This window comes from Engystomops pustulosus, chromosome 7 (assembly GCF_040894005.1).
Source record: "Engystomops pustulosus chromosome 7, aEngPut4.maternal, whole genome shotgun sequence".
NCBI classification, from domain to species: domain Eukaryota; kingdom Metazoa; phylum Chordata; class Amphibia; order Anura; family Leptodactylidae; genus Engystomops; species Engystomops pustulosus.
In genome coordinates, this window is record NC_092417.1 from 38,489,662 (window position 1) to 38,507,220 (window position 17,559).

Below are 17,559 nucleotides of genomic sequence, written 5' to 3' on the forward strand. Positions count from 1 at the left end.
TGTAGTAACAGACTGAGCTGTCTACTGTGAGATAGGGTGTGTCACTGAGGGAGGGAGGCAGCAGGACCTGCTGTATCAGACGGAGTCATCTGTTGTAAATTAGGAGGGGGCATGTCCGAGCAGGAAGGATTGCTGGAACAAGTAGCTGAGGCTTGTGCATGAGTGGTGAGAGGGAGTTGACCATTTGGTGACCATTACTCAGCTATGCTGTATCAGGTCTGTGTCACTTGTCCTGTCACCTCTACCTGTTGGAGCAGCTCACAAGGATCCCATCCCAGCCTTTATCTAGTTATTTCATACATTAATCATTGTAAAATCATCTTTTCTTTATCATGTAATTGAGGCTGGTCACATGGTCAGAGGCAGTGATGTCACCCCTGTTACCCCTCCCCTCTCCTCCCCCTGCTCATGTCTGTGTGTAATGTATAGTAAAGCATGGCTAGTGTGTGTGCTGCATCTGCTGACATGCTGCATCCTCCTAATATACAGGTGAGAGACACAGACATCAGCTACACATGAATCTGACATGTTCTGCTGTAACATGGCTGCCTGGAGCTGCTGTATCTCTCCTAAACACACACACATGCACACACAGGCTGCAGGGGGTGTGGCCACCAGCACCAGGAAGCACATCATTACACAGGCTGTCAGTCATGCACTGGGGGTGTGGCTGTGTCTCCCACTCATGAATAGAGTGGACAGCTTGAATATGCTAATGCTTCATTGGACATTTCACAGGTCATTTGCATGAAGCTTTAGGACCTCATTGCTTAGGTTTACAGGCATGTAGAGGGACAATGAAGGGATAGAGGCAATGCTCTCTAATGGCAGTTTATGAAAATATATTTAGTTTAGGGGGGTTATTTTGCATGACGGGTTCTCTTTAAGCCATTCATGCAAAGGGTAGGTAGGGAAATTTAAATACATCTCGATTGGTAAATTGAATTTAGTTTCTTTATAAATGCAATAGGCAAAAATAAGAATAAGGAGAAAAAACGTTAATGTTGTGCAGCCAAAAGCTGCAATGTAGACCTACATATATTGTAGAAATCCAATCTTTTAAGATTATACATGGCACACTTACCTGTCTGTAACTTTGGCTAGCTGCCCCTTCCAAGTTTCATTGGGATTTCTGAAAATAAAAAAAGCGTCTGATGATTCCAGGCTCTACAATCTGTCATGTTTAATCTATTTAATCATTAATAACTGACTTCCAATATAAAAATACATAATTATTTTATGTATATGTAAATTCACCAATATAAAGGCATCTGGAGAGATTTTGATATCTACTCAGACTAAGGCCTGTATCCTGGGTAATATGTATAAAATAGAAAAGCAGAGTGGAACTCACCAGAATTAAGAGCAGTAAACTTTATTGCGGAAGTATTTCCAGGACAGGGGGGATGCACGCCACGAGTAGGCGACGGGCCGTTTCACGCACTAAGCGCTTTCTCAAGCCTCGGACAACGCAAGAACTCGGGGCTGACGTAATATACCTGCCCCGAGCGTGCGTTGCCTTGGCAGCGGTAAACAACACACTTACACACGATACAACATCAATACAAGTAGAAGACAGTATGCATCGGTAAAGCACCATAACATCATGGATCGTCTAACAGAGATGAATGTAACGCATTAAGAATACACTAAGGATATAATTACTCATAGAAACACACTAAGATCGTTTCTGTCATTAAGTTCCATGTTCCCCAGAGCATTATACCTCAAAATTAATCTAGCTTCAAGGCGGAACAAATTTTAAGAACGGTCTCTGCCGCGAGAATCAATCTCCACTTTATCGAAACCTGCAAATCTTAATACTTCTGGGTCGCCTCCATGGCTCTCTCTAATATGGTTGATTAGGCGGGGGCATCCTTTGCCCGTATTGATGGAGTTCTAGTGCTCCCGGAACCTAGTGAAGAGAGTTCTGATAGTTTTGCCGATGTAGAAAAATTCACAGGGGCAAAGAATGGTGTAAACTACAAATGAAGTTCGACAGTTGATGAATGAATTGACTTTGTGGTTTGCTCCCCCAAGCTTGATCATATCTTTTTGCAAATTAAACCGACAGAAATTGCAAGACCCACATTTGGAATACATTTCTGAATCCAATTCGGATTTGTCGTAGAGAAACCACTCGATACTAAGTGTGTGCGGATGGATGGACTACGTCTAAAGGTAATCAGTGGTCTATGTTTCGTAATATCAGACAGCTGGTCATCTTGTTCTAAAATATTCCAATTCATATGGATAGCATTGCGGATCGCACATGAGGGATGTACCCAAAGGAGAAGGCCATGCACTCCTCATTCTTTTTCTGCTGATGTCTACTGTGTCTATTTTTTCGGCCCAATGTACTGTATGTCTGTCTACAGGGGTGTCTCATGCTCTGGTCAGGGCTTTTTCTAAAAGCAAAATGGGATAGCCACGGTATATTAGCCTTTGTTTCAATTCGGCCGCCTGTACTTCAAAACTAGCTGAGCTACTATTGAGTCTTTTCAGCCAAACGAATTGGCTGAAGGGTAAGTCTTCTTTTGTGTGTTGCGGATGGAAACTGTGATAGTGAAGAAGAGCGTTAGTGGCCGTGGGTTTCCTAAACGCAGTGGTGGTAAGTTGGTTGTCCCTGACTTCTATCTGAACATCCAAGAATTCAAGATATTTGCCTCCAAAGACTGCAGTGAAACGCATGTTTATTGTATTATATTTGTTAAGGAACGACACAAAATCAAAAAACTCCACTTTAGTACCTCCCCAGATTAGAAAGATGTCGTCCACATAGCGGAAAAATGTAATAATATGTTTGACAAAAAGGTTTTCTGTAGAGAAAATATATCTATTTTCGAAAACAGCTAGAAAAATATTGGCGAAGGTGCAGGCTACCGGCGTGCCCATGGCTGTTCCGGTGTTTTGCACAAACTATTGACCATCAAACACAAATTGAGTATAGTCATCATTTTGCCGAATATCAGTTAGAACAGAGCGTACACACTCCACACCCTGGTCCTGGGGGATTCGGGTGTAGAGGCTCTGGACGTCTATAGACATCTATCGAGGCCAAGTTGTAATTTTCCTGCCAACTTACAGTATCAAGCGCTGCAAGAAATGTATTAGTGTCCTTCAAATGCGAAGGGATTTCCGCTAATAAGGGGCGTAAGAGCCAATCAATATACTTAGAAAGAGGTTCAGTTACAGACCCTATCCCCGCGATCTGGGGGATTGATTAAAGTCTTGTGGACCGTAGGGAGGAAATACCATACTGGGTATCTGGGTTTAGAAGGGAGTAGTCTTTCCGCGGTTCTTTGTGTATTTTTTTTCCACCCTGCGTCTAATGAAGCTACGTAAATTTTCAAGATATTTCTGAGTGGGGTTATTCTCTAATCTGCTGTAGCTGTTACTATCTCCTAGCTGTCTCATGGCTTCTTGGATGTAGTAAGTGCGGGTCATAAGGACCACATTGCCGCCCTTATCCACAGGCTTTACCACAACATCTTCTCTATTATATGGACGTTCGCCTGTATCCTGGGTAAGCACAGGGTTGAGAGGAGGGGTGAGCTCTCCTCACGCCTCCCCTCTCCATGGAAAACCGATCGACCGAAAGAGTTATGTGAGACTCTTTGTGCTCACTGCACCATGATTGGGTGCCATAGACCTCCATGGGGGTTGTGATCTGGCCACAAATTTTGCGGCCAGATCACAGTCCCCATAACGGTTGTGTTCCCATCTGCATTGTTTTTTTTCTCTAGCACCAACCTTTTTCAGACCAATTGATGCCATTACATGCCATTTAGGTTCTGCGAGGTGGGCGGAGTCAAATGATAATATTCTAACTGTACCATAATCTGTGAAGGGTCACCTATTAGGTTAGATGCATACAACAGGGAAAATCAACTATGTGCCGCCCATATTTAAAATAGATGGCACACGGCTGCACTAAATGCAATACTTATTAATGGATCACTACCCGTTTCCGTTATTTTAACAAATCTTGCCATTCATTAAAATGTAGAGTATGTCTTAGTCAGAATGGTTTTCACAGATCTCTCATAAGTGCAATGCTCTTCTGTAAGTCATACGTCACGCATCTAAGACGGAGGCTCCAGACATAGCCTCCAATGCATGGTTAATTCACCCTCAGGCCATGCTCACATGTAGCGCTTGAACTGCATTTTGAGATACAATTCAAAGGCTGGGAGGAGGAGTTTGGACCAATTGCATTTCATAAACATTGGGTTCGCAACAAAGGGATTGTCCGAGTGTTAGAAAAGTTGTTGGGCAGGGAAGAAAAAAAAAACATGTACTCACCTCCTCCGTGGCTCCCGGTGTCCCATGCCACACCCTCCTGTCCAGCCTCAGACACAGCACTGGTACAGGAGATGGGTGGGTATGCCAGTTCACCTGGAAGTAGTTGGAGTGGAGCTTTCATGCCCCTGTAAACATACAATGGATCAGATGGACCTTGGCTCGTGACACCAGGAGCAAGCACAGGTTTTTTTTTGTTTTTTTCTTAAAGCCCTCCCCAGCCTGACTCCTAAAGTTGTCTGGCACTTGGACAACCCCTTTAAACACTATGCTAATGTCAGTTCAGTGCTATCAGACTAAGTTCCTTCCCACTGCCTTTGAATTGCCTTTCAAAACAAAATTCAAATACTCACAAGTCAGTATTCTGATGACTAATTTGCATCAGTATTTACAAGCAAGAATAAAAATTGGATTCAAAATTGAGAAAATGTACATCTGTACAATCTACATCTGCTTTTTGCTTTCATATACTGATGCAAAATACTGACGGGAATACTGCAGTGTGAAGCTGGTCTAAGGAACACCTCACCTGTTAAACATATTGCCATGACTTTTTCATTGTAAAATACCTGTAAGATCTGTACATACACTAAGGTAGATATAACAAACCAATCCAACAATGTTACCTCTCAAACCAGGACTTTATGGTTTTCATCAGCGGTTGTCCAGGGTAGATCTGATTTTCTCTAAAGTATGTGAGGATACCAAAGAGCCTGGTCCTGAAATCTTCATCCTGTAAGTCCTGATCAGCATTAAACAGACTCTGGATGGTATCTTCAGGGGCGGTCATATCCCTGTGTAACATCTCGTCATAGAGCTTCCAGGCCAGCTGAGGCTCGCGGTGCTCAATAGCTCCTTTAACACACTCGCCATAATTCCTGGATGACGGGGTGCCGGCCTTTTTTAAGGTTTCTAAAGAGGCTATGGCTTCCCTCCAGTGATCAGTTTCACTTAGACCTTTAATAATAAGACTGTGAGCGCCAGTTTCCAAAGAGTCAAATTTCATTCTCAGGATCTCATACACATCGTAGATCTCAGCGCTCCGTTTTTGCTGAACACATAAGACCAGGTATTTTAGGAGTAACTTGTAAGTCACATCACCGTCCCTCACCGCTACAAAAGACAATAAGGATTTTGCAATGTCCAGATCGCTGTTCTTTTTAATCATCTGGTCTATTACATGATCTTCAAAGTTTCCATCACTTTTATTATCCAATTTAAGCTTGTTCCAACCATCAGCATTTAGCGGCTCAGTGGGTAGAACGATTTTACTATTCTTTGTACGTGGTGTTGACGGCTTTGACCCTTCCAAATCCTTATTCTTGTCGGATCTTGTTTTGGCAGCTCCGGCAGAGAACACAGAGGATCCTCTTATGTATTCCTTTCTTTCAGACTGTCTTGGGTATTTTACATGGGGACTGTCTCTGTCTACACGCGCACTTACAGTACATGTTACGCTTATAGTCTGAACAGGGGTGTACACCGGCTTTATGCAGGGCATTGAAATTGCAGTGGCATGACACACTGGCAACTTACTGGCACATATAGTCCTATACAGTGACCTGCAGCTTAGCTGGATGGATAACATGATGATGGGTGGCCCTGATCCCCCCAAACTTGGAATGTTCTTCCCCTTATAAATGTCGTAGTAACTACAAGTATAATCTGTTCATCATCATAGATAACACATAATAATAAATCCACTACTTATAATATAGACAGATCAGGCAACGGCTCCCATATCACACACTGGACTCGCAGCTTCTCTCCTTGTACACCACATGTCTGTGTCAATTTGTAATCACTTCCGGGTTCATTGGAAACACTAGATTTCATCCAACGCTAGAGCGCTCCAAGATTTTTACCTGATGTCTTCAGTTATAGGCGCCATTTTGGCATAGAACATCCGCTGACGTGTATAGTAGAGGTCTACAGAAACATGGCGTCTCTGCCTTAAGTTTACGTAGGGAATTGAGGACACTATTGGAAAACGACAGTAAGATTAGGAAGTGACGCTGTGAATGGCTGAGGAGCTTGGTCTGTGCTGTGTTGTGCTATGGTAACGATTACAAAGTGATGCGGGGAATCTTATAGGACATTTTTTTTTATAACGGTAAGTGGTTTTATGTGATGGTGTGAAGCCTGGTTAAGCTGGGATTCATTGGTTTATTATACTTTGTGGGGAAGACAGATGATCAGGACATCTCTAGTCCATTGCTCTTCAACCTGTTGTACAACAACTACAACTCTCAGCATTCCCTGTCTGAACATGATATCAGTTGTAGCCCCATAACAGGTTACACAGTATTGATCTAGTGAAACATGTTTTACATACATCCATAGCAGTGAAAGATTTAAAGGGAACCTGTCAGTAGGTTCTTTGTGCAACTGGGGATTGAGGTTCCAAAGCTTTTTACCTTATAACGTCTGGGATTACAGGTGTTGGATGTCCGGGTGGTCTGAAGTGGAGTTCAGGCATTGGACCCCCAACACATTTCCCTTCTGGGAATGTGGTGACTGACAGCTATAAGACACAAAGGTTTAGACCCTTAACCCCAACCCACGAAGTCACGGTCTCCCCAAATTTTTCTGAAATATTCCTCTTCTGTTGTGAGGGTGATTTTGTACAGTTCTCACTGCTATTGTGTGGTACGTGCAGGTTTCAGATGTAAAGTCCACAATATACAAAACTTATTTCAAGATCAACATCTGTCACCTATCCACAGGATAAATAAAACTGTGACCTCCATGATCACTGGTCCAGATATGGACACTTATCACCTACCACGTGTGTTGGTCTTGCTTGTTGATTCTGGGGCGTTTTACTAGTTTCTAATAATGACCACCGATACAAGTAATAGGGGGCACGGACACAATGCACCCCCACCAAATCAAATGGGTCGTTTCCAAAATCAAACAACACCACAAAAAAAAACAAAAATGTAGAATGCATAAAATGACACTTTATTAGATCAATTAAAATAAATCCATTTAAAAAGTCAATATACAAAGAAAAGGTCCAGCATAGGTCAAAATAACTAAATATGCATAATAAATAAAGCAAAAAATAAGCTTGTATAGAAGGCATAGTCCTCAGAACTAGTATTGCACATTACCCAGAGGAATAACAGAGGACAAGGAACACATATACAGGTATATACAGACCAAAGGTGGATACCTAGTTTCTAATAATGTTTTTGGACACTAGGTTTACGAATGATAAACATAGAAATAAGTCTAAACAGTTGGATGATTATGTATTTGTATTTTATTTTCAAGAAAAATCACATCACATTAAAATGGACTGGAAGAAAAGCCTCAAAGAAAAGCTGGAAAAAGATAATAAAGGTATCATTAATACGCCTTATATGTTATGGGGGACGCCAGGTCCATCAGAATGTTGAAGAGGAGTTCCCTCTGCTTTCTCAGTGTGCCTCTAGAGGCCTATAGAAACAGATTGTCATTGTATGGCATCTCCTATGAAGCGGAAGAGTTGGCTTAGGCCTAATTCACATCTCTGATAGGTCTTCAGTTATCCCTTCATTATATTAAGCCAAAACCAGAAGTGATTGAACACACAGAACAGGAGCAAGTCTTTCCATTATAATAATAATAATTCTTTATTTATATAGCACACACAAATTACACAGCGCTGCACAGAGCTTGTCAAATTGGTCCCTGTCCCCAATGGGGCTCACAATCTTCGGCGATGGGCTTTCCTCTTGAATTAGTTGAACCCATATACAGGTGATTCCCTACTTAAGAACACCCGCCCTAAAGACCACCCCTAGTTACAAACGCACCTCTGGTAACTGGTAATTTACTGTACTTTAGCCTTAGGCTACAATAAACAGCTATAACTGTTATAAAAGATGTCTACAAATAAGCCTTATTGTTAATCCTGGTTCTTATGACAATCCAACATTTAAAAAATTCAGTTGTCACAAAGACCAGAAAAAAAATTGGTTGCGGTTGCAATTATAAAATATACAGTTCCGACTTACATACAAATTCAACTTAAGAACAAACCTACAGAACCTATACTGTATGTAACCCGGGGACCGCCTGTATAGATATGGTGTCCAATATATTTCTAAATTGCTTCTCTAGTGGTCACAGGGCGCAACATTTGCAGTAGATGTTTCTATTGAATAACATATGTTTCTGTTTACTAGCTAGAAAAAGTGAGGAGGAGATGAAAGATGAAGAAATGACCATGTTCACCAAGTATTATACAGAATGGAAAGGAGGGCAGAAGGACACAAATTCCCAAAACATCCCTCGATTCTACTACAGGGTGAGCACATCCTGCAGGGTTGATGATATGTGAACTCCCATAGGACTTCAAGGAATCTCCATAGAAGTTGAAATGCAGAATATATTTGTATATTGCAAGGTAGAAGACAAAGTGTCTGTGTCTTATTCTTTTTATAAAGGGATCATGATAAGTCAAATGGGGTTTTTTTTATACTTACTGTTACCCTTTCCTAAAGTTCTAGATACTTTATCTTTATTTGGCATTGAATAGATTTCTATTAAAGGCCTGAATATTGATTGCACACAGTTACCAGCAGAGGACGAGGTGCTGCAGCAGAAGCTGAGAGAAGAGTCCCGAGCTGTATTCCTACAGAGGAAGAGCCGAGAATTACTGGACAATGAGGAGCTGCAGGTAGGAAGAGACTTGTTCTAAATGTGTAAATGCAAATATGTGGAACGCATGGTAACCCATGATTAGTAACATATGTACTACTACCAATACCGTGGGGCTGGATAAGCCCACTTGCAGCGTACAACTAGCTCACCTGATGCCATTATTACAGTGCTATTGTATTTCATGTTTTTTTTTGTTCCGTTTTAAAATAAATGTATTTTTTCTTAAATTACACTTAAAGGGAACCTGTCATCAGAAATTGCCCTAATAAACCACCACCAGTATGTTGTGGAGCATCTGAGCAGCTTCTAGATGATGTTTCTTTCATGGCCTGGTGTGGTGGTCATCATCCAGAAAATCAACTTTGAAGTGAGATGTAAATTGGTTTCATGAAGTCAAGGAGGCGGAGAGTTTAACACTAAAGTCAAGCTCTTCCTGCCTAAGAACACCCCCTTTACTGTAATTGATGGTCCTGCATCCAGGGACTTCTTTAACCAGATCTAATTAAGTCTTGTGAATTATGTCATTTACATGGAAGGAGATGTTCAGAGGCAGGGAGAGCTTGACTTCAGGGACTTACATACATATAATGTATACATTCAAAGTTGATTTTCTGGATGATGCCACCACACTGGGCCATGAAAGAAACATCACCTGGAAGGTGTTCAACTGCTTGACAACATATTGGTAGTGGTTTTATTAGGCCAACTTCTGATGACAGGTTCCCTGTAAGGTTTTTTTTTTCTTTCTGTTTGTTTCTAGAACTTGTGGTTTCTGCTGGACAAGCATCAGTCCCCTCCTATGATTGGTGAGGAAGCCATGATCAACTACAGTAACTTCCAAATTGTTGGTGAAAAGGCCGGGCCTAAGTGCCAGTAAGTCCTTGTTCTACTCACCTTTACTATTAATAAATGACCAATTATAGTCATTATTTCTACTTACCTGTATATTATTTTAGACCATTTTTTACTGCTAAAGTCTTCAGCAAGCTTGTTCACAATGATCCGTACGGCAGGATATCCATCATGCAGTTTTTCAACTATGTCATGAGAAAAGGTAAGATAGGGGCAAAAGTTTAGGTTCTGGTTAATATACAGATTTTACTTGGATTGTAGTAACAGCACACATATATTAAGATTTCTAAAATTTAAGCAATTGCATATGGGGGGGGCTGCATTTTTTATATCAAATACTGTGCCCATAACTTTATTATAGTCATCCACAATAAAGAGGGAAGCAGAGCGTTCTTTAGACTATGGTCACTTTCACACTGTCAGTATTTCATCAGTATTGTAAAGCCAAACCACAAGGGGAACCTACACAGAAAAAAAGGTATAATGGGGAGATTTTTGGACCCACCTCTGGTTTTAGCTTACAAATACTGGTGCAATATACTGAATAAATTATGACTTAATTATGTCTCCAGCGATGGAAAGGAAGCTTAACAATAGTTAGAAACATATATAACATATATAAGAAACCTGTCCTGTCATTTTGCTTCTGTTATACTGTATAAGTACAGGAGTAGGTGTGGATTGGGGGATTAGTAACAGTTTGTGAGATTCTAATTGCTGTCATAAATGGGACGGGGGTGAGGCAGGGTGACTTTGATCAGGTTATAAAGGTGTCTTTTCATGTCACTGACTCATATAGTCAATAATAAGGGTATTTATGACACAGAAGACGCTGACAGTCCTCCACCTGCTTACTTTTTCCTTTTCACTTCTGATTAAACATTTACTCTAAGTTTCACATCGGAAAGGAAATATTTCATCAAAATCAATCATTGATCCAATGCAATGCACACCTAGAATTGATGGTCTTAATATGTGCCAGAACTATCACAGTGACTGATGCTGATGGGAAATCCGACCCATTTAGTCGGTCAGGTCACTGGTGGGATCATTCGTATGAGTGATCTCTCTGGCATCTGATTGGCCACATTATGGGCAATCAAAATCTTCTGTGTATGGTGAGTTGTGGCCCCCTAGTGACTGAACATTGTAAGTGTTTAAATTAAGTGTAAATCAATAGCTGTATTTCTTTTATCTTTTAGTATGGCTTCACCAAACAAGGATCGGATTAAGCTTGTATGATGTGGCTGGACAAGGTTACCTGAGAGAGTCGGTAAGTTGTTCTCAATATAGTATACTAGCTTATACTTGCCTTTATACCTCTCCATACCCAAATGCAGAATACATGGCACAATGTACTAATTTTGTCCTAAGTGAAAGACAAAGATATCTTGGTAACCCTCAGTCTTATGATGAGTTGAAGTCCGAAGGGTCAGACTTCTGTTCATGAAACACTTAAAGGGAACCTGCCATTTAGTTTTTTCATAAAACAAAGACATATACAGCTCTGTTTACTTGTCATTTGGTTAAAGGAAGCTGTGTCAAATGTTTTACACTGAGCCTTGTTGGAACATGTTGGAGAGAGCTTTGTTAAATCACTGAGTAGTTCATGCCAAGGGTTATGTCATCTACCTTATGTATGTATCTGATCACATGAAATCACAGCATGCCTCCATGGAGGATGGGGAGGAGTAGAAGTCCATGGAGGCTGCTGTGATTTTAATGTTACTGGGTAAAATATCTTCGATGACTTCAACCCTGGTCACATGACATGAAGTGCTGAATGGTAGGGGGCATATGGCTAAGGGAGGAGTCGGTGGGAGGGGGGCGTCTGAGCAGGACACGCACCCTTGACGCCAGGTATCATAACATAACAAGTTGATTAAATGGTGAGGGAAAGAAGTGTCAGTTAGTTAATAGGGTTCTATGGGAATTTTTGAAAATGTAGTGACAGGTTCTTTTTAAAGGAAATCTAACATGACAATCAACCATGATAAACCAGGGACACTTACTCATAGATCCAGGCACTGTGACTGTGGTAATTTTTCTTATATATGTTATCCATGGCCTCATTCCTTCTAAAATCAACTTTTAAAATTGCTAGTTAAACATGGAGGGGTGTTACTAGAGCCCCTTTGTGCTGCGGCTTAGCAGGCTGTTCAACTGTGCATGAGCATCCCCCCACCCTGTGAGATTAAATCAGGCAGAAGGAAGGGGGATGTGCTGAGGGAGCAGGGGGAAGGGGTGACAGTGTAACAGCCTGTAAATCTGCAGCACAGATTGGCTCATGGAAAAGCCCCCTTATGGCTCATTAGAATAATTTTAAAAGTATCTTTTAGAAGGAAGGAGACCATGGATAACCAATATAAGAAGATTACCATACTCATAGATCCAGGCACTATGACTAAGTGTCCCCGGTTTATCATGATGGATTTTGATGGTAGGTTATCTTTAATCTATGTATTAAGTACAAGTGTTGTTGTTATTATTCTTATACAGGATTTGGAGAATTATATTCTTGAGCTCATCCCCACCCTGCCTCAGCTGGACGGATTAGAGAAGTCCTTCTATTCCTTCTATGTCTGCACTGCTGTCCGCAAATTCTTCTTTTTCCTTGATCCTCTAAGAACAGGTAAAAATCAGTGATTTACCTGTCTGTGTATGTGTGTTTTAAACTTTTTTTTAAAATTTAATGTTGTATCTATGATTATGAGGGATACCATCTTGCCTGGGGGCTAGTAACAGCATTTAGTGTTCTACTTTACTGCAGCCTCGTGGTCATGGATACCAATGGTCTGGAGGTCATTGTGCAGGAGCACTTCCCCCTCCTACTGTGCACTGAAACCTCTTCTGCTGCAGTAAGATTACTCAGGCTGAGAGAGGGGGTACATTCAGTGGGGGAAACAGTGTTACAGCCTGTTAAATTGCAGTACAGAGAGGCACTGGTAACACCTCCAGAGCTTGTATGATTTTACGAGTAAATTTCAGAAAGAAGGTGGCCATGGATAACAAATATAAGATGACCACAGTCACGGTGCCTGGATTAAGTGTCCCTGGTTTATCATGCTTGACTTTGATGGAAGATTTCCTTTAAGGCCTTTTCCTGTTAGGTTATTGAAGTGGTTATTCAGGTTTTGAGGACTGTCAACCACCTCCAGTCCAAAAGTGATTGTTTTCTTTTCCATTCCTTTGGATCCAACAATGTCTCTCCGTCCGTCCGCCTCTGTGGACGCATCAGTCCCACACTATTACTGGCAGTGTAGATGACTGATGGAGCTATAGTGCCTGTAGGACCTCAGCTCATGTGATTCCCGAGGTGCAGCAATTCCAGGAGCTTTTATCCACAATGAAAAATTGCACAGAGACTGATAATTAAACTGTCACTTTTTTTTTGTAGGAAAAATAAAAATCCAGGATATTTTAGCCTGCAGCTTTTTGGATGATTTACTTGAGGTAAGTGTTTTCAACCGTTGTAATTGAACATTACTTTAGATTTCTGCACAAGGATGAAATGAGGATGTTTTTATTATTATATTTTCAAGTCTAAAAGTAGGCACAAATGTTTTGAAAAAGGGGAGAAAAAAATGAAAAATAGTTCTTTGGACAATGGATGGTCGGGCATTATAATTTAACGTGGATGGTCAGGAATTATAATTGATGGTCTATCTGAAGGGACCATGTCTGCTCAGTGGTAATCTTCTTATATTTGTTATCCATGGACTTTTTTTCCTCTAAAATCAACTATTAAAATTATGCGAATGAGTCTGAAAGGCTCAGGGGGTGCTCCTTTGTGCTTCAGATTCACAGGCTGAGGGAGCAGGGGGAGGCAGTGTAACAGCCTGTGAATATACAGCACAGAGGGCTAAGGTAACACTTCCGTCTCATTTGTATAATGCTAACAGTTGATTTTAGAAGGAAGGATAACAAATACAACAAGACCACCACAGTCACGGTGCCCGGATCTATAAGTAAGTGCCTCTGGTTTATCTTGATGGATTTTGATTGTGGATTGTCAAGGTTTGTCACATGTCCTGCTATTTTTGGAGAATTCTCAAACAACGGTGTCATCTGTATTTTCAGTTTTTATTTCACACTTCACCACAACCAGTAAGTGACTTGTTCTGCCTTTACAGCTTCGAGATGAAGAACTTTCTAAAGAAAGTCAAGAATCCAACTGGTTTTCTGCTCCCTCTGCCCTGAGGGTTTATGGCAAGTTCAGTTTAATGCTGATTATACAGTAAAATCTGAAAAATTTCAAACATGAAAGTACAAATGTGTAGAAAGTTACAAACCTCCAGTTGCCCAGAATACATCTCACGTCCTCTGTAACTCTGGACAGGGCTTTTAACATTCTTTAGACCATAAATGAAGTGAACTAATAAATGTTATTATACAATGTTGCACATAAACCTGCATATATCTAGGTCAGTACCTGAATCTTGATAAGGACCACAATGGGATGCTGAGCAAGGAAGAGCTGTCGCGATACGGAACTGGCACCTTAACCAGCGTCTTCTTGGATCGGGTCTTCCAGGAATGCTTGACCTATGATGGCGAGATGGTAAGTCCCTCTAAGACCTCCCCTTCCTTATATAGCACAAAACACTTTAAGTGCCTATGCTATGAAGTGGTCTCCTCACTTAATTTCTCTTGGGATCATCTTTCTGATGCTGGGTAGCAGAACAGTTTATTAATAGCACCCATAGTTTTGCTCATCCAGGGATATCTAGAGCGAGTGGGGGGGGCACGGTCTCCTCAGGCTGAATCCAGCAGCTTCTTCCCATCCCTTCTCAGCATTCAGCTAGTAATGTCATGTGACCAAGGTGACATAATTTAAGGTCCTTAAGCCTCCCTCCTAACATTAGCAAACTGTATACCATGCATATATCTGATCACCTGAAATCACAGCAGCCTGCATGGACTTCTACTCTTCTGCATGCCTTAATGCAGGCATGATGTGATTTCGTGTGATCAGATGCATACATGGGGTACAGTTTTATGTTAGGATGCTAAAGGACCTTGGACATTGTCACCCTGGTCACATGATATTATTGCTGAATGCTGGGAAAGCTGGGGGAGGGGCTACTGGAGTCAGACGTCCCATCTGACTCCTTCTAGATATCCTAGGATACTAGGCAAGATTATAAAGTTGATTATATCAGGATCTGAGGGAAACAATTTTTAACCAAAAGAAGGTTGTCATTTAGTTACTAGGGCTCTATGTGAAACTGTCACTAGTTGTATTTGTGAAAAATGTTGTGGCGGGTTTCCTTTAATCCCCCAGTGTTGCTAACCTGATAAAGATAACGTTTGACCCCTTACTTAATTTTACTGCTGCTTTTGCTCCTATCTCTGTACCAGCTGCTCACTGTAAGATTCAGCTCTGTGGGCAGGCACTCCCTGATTCCTCTATGCCAGTAATGGCAAACCTTTTAGCAATTTAAGTATTAACGTGTTGTTTCCAGTTTTGTCAAGGCTTTGAATTGTATCAGCATCCTGAGGACACCAAAACAGTTGCGAGAAAGAGAAAAAAATCAGATTATCATTGTAGCTTCCTTCCAGGGTCCCCTGAATAGGATGAATTGCGGAGCCAGGAGCAGTAGCTACAATAATAACACAGCCTTGTCTGCACCTCCTTACCCCTCCTGTTGTCCCAGGCTGCTAAGGATGTGTAGCTTTAAAATAGCCCTGATCACAGCATGTCCTGGGTGGCCAGGGACTGCAGGAGTCCTATCTGGAAACTCTGTGCTGTACCATAGGTTCGCCACCACTGCTCTATGCTATACTGTTGCTGTGTGCTGACAATATGCTTAGATTATCATGGTACTGGGTTTAGTTTACACTCAGCTCTGCCATCTAACCTAATCAATCAAATACACACTCAGCACTGCTATGACCCCCCCAGCATGCTGTTGGACAGGTGTCTCTGGCTCTAGTGATCCCTGCCTTGCAGTACAGTAGATGCATGTTCATGTGAGAGGAATCTTACCAGATAGGAAGACCTGCCCAACCATAGCCGGGACTGAGTTTCTGGTCGGATCCAAGGACAACCAAAAAAAATACATAATACATAATTATTTTGTCATCCTGAGTATATTAAGAATGTTGTCTTCTTGATATGTGCATTCTTCTGTTCTCTTCCCTTTTCAGGACTACAAGACATATTTGGACTTTGTCTTGGCTCTGGAGAACAGGAAAGAGCCCGCTGCCCTGCAGTATATATTCAAGCTTCTGGATATTGAGAACAAAGGCAGCCTGAATGTGTTTTCCCTGAACTACTTCTTTCGGGTACGATGGCAGCTGTAGTTTCCTCAGTGAATGTAATATAATATATGCAATGATCAATGGTTTATTATATATAATAATTCTCTTGATAGGCTATTCAGGAACAAATGAAAATTCACTCTCAAGATCCAGTCTCTTTCCAAGATGTAAAGGTAAATCCTCTATTCTCAGGATCCTGGGCTGCTGTACACAAGGCCAGCGTGATAATGATACTTGCAGATCCACTTTGGGAAATTTGCCTTTGCACATATATCTTAGCTTCTGCAGAATGATGACATATTTGTAGATGTACACAATTCAACAATTTGGCACATTTTTTTTCTTAACTTTAGGATGAAATCTTTGACATGGTAAAACCGAAAGATCCCCTTCGCATTTCACTCCAAGATCTTATCCAAAGTAGCCAAGGGGACACCGTGTGCAGTATTCTTATAGATCTGAATGGGTTCTGGACCTATGAAAATCGGGAAGTCCTGGTAGCCACAGATGGAGAAAACCCTGCAGATATTGAAGATACATAAGGATCCCTGTATTGTCCATACGTATCCCCACTTACCATGTTACGAGACTTCTACAATAGTAACACTTACTACATATAGTAAGTGCACACCCTGCGGCCACAGCCTCACATGGTTTTACTGTACATTGCATTGTCTTGCATCCAATTGGCTGGTCTCAGGGGATCCGATGCTTGGACTGTTTGTATATCGGAAAGGACATGTACATAATAATGTAATTTGCTAAGGTTTGGTTTGAAGGTGGAGCAACAGATTATAGAACATGAGTGTTTTCCTATTTATTTGACTTTTTGAAATATAATTATTTTACACATTTTTCTTGCCTTGAGCCTCAGTTGTAACGTCCTCTACAACAGTATTACACAGAAATTCAGTTATTGGTTAAAAAAAAACAGGGGAGAAACTCCCTGCATAGTTTACATATTAGGGTCATTTCAAATTGGCGTGGTTTTTTTTTTCACATCAGTGATTTTTCGCTGAACCCATTTTGGTTTCTGGACACGTACAAATTAGTTTTCTTTTCCCGGATTGAGTGATTTGTCACTGATGTATTACTGGTCCATTCTTTCTAATGCACTTTTTCACACTTCTTTTTGAGTTCACTGACAACAGTGAAAAAACTGAACAGGTTCTAAACTGTGAAAAAGCCAATTGAAAAGAATGGTTTAGTTAGTAAGACATCAGTGACAAATCACTAAAGGCAAGAATCACTAAAGGCAATCTGTACGTGTCCATGGGCCAAAATGGCTTCAGTGAAAAAAAAAAAAAAAAAGTCTTCCCTTAGTGTAAAGTTAGACTAAACAGTCTACACACGTTCCAGATCGTCAGGAGGAGAAAGCGCTTGACCCCAGATTATGTACAAGATACACTCTTAGGCTATATTCACACTGCCGTTGCCCACCCGTACCGTACCGTAGCGGGCAACGGCAGTGTACGGGGAGAGGAGGAG

The 17,559-nt window shown here is 41.2% G+C and overlaps 2 protein-coding genes across 2 annotated transcripts in view; one reads left to right on the forward strand and one right to left on the reverse strand.

Moving 5' to 3' along the window:
* PRORP (protein only RNase P catalytic subunit) overlaps nucleotides 1-6,119 on the reverse strand; it is a 50,447-nt gene extending 44,328 nt beyond the window's left edge. The window contains exons 1-2 of the mRNA XM_072115504.1: nucleotides 4,929-6,119; nucleotides 1,085-1,132 (exon numbers count right to left, since the gene is read on the reverse strand). Coding sequence (XP_071971605.1) covers nucleotides 1,085-1,132; nucleotides 4,929-5,890 — 1,010 coding nt within the window. The 5' untranslated portion in view covers nucleotides 5,891-6,119. The remainder of the gene's footprint in view (nucleotides 1-1,084; nucleotides 1,133-4,928) is intronic.
* Nucleotides 6,120-6,275: 156 nt separating this feature from the next.
* Nucleotides 6,276-16,926, forward strand: PPP2R3C (protein phosphatase 2 regulatory subunit B''gamma). Its single transcript, XM_072115505.1, has 14 exons — nucleotides 6,276-6,415; nucleotides 7,582-7,650; nucleotides 8,478-8,599; nucleotides 8,867-8,971; nucleotides 9,716-9,828; nucleotides 9,912-10,009; nucleotides 11,010-11,080; nucleotides 12,307-12,439; nucleotides 13,205-13,260; nucleotides 13,941-14,016; nucleotides 14,232-14,368; nucleotides 15,958-16,095; nucleotides 16,185-16,244; nucleotides 16,425-16,926. The coding sequence occupies exons 2-14, from the start codon at nucleotides 7,602-7,604 to the stop codon at nucleotides 16,611-16,613; spliced, it is 1,347 nt and encodes a 448-aa protein (XP_071971606.1). The 5' UTR covers nucleotides 6,276-6,415; nucleotides 7,582-7,601; the 3' UTR covers nucleotides 16,614-16,926.
* The last annotated feature ends 633 nt before the right edge of the window (nucleotides 16,927-17,559 follow it).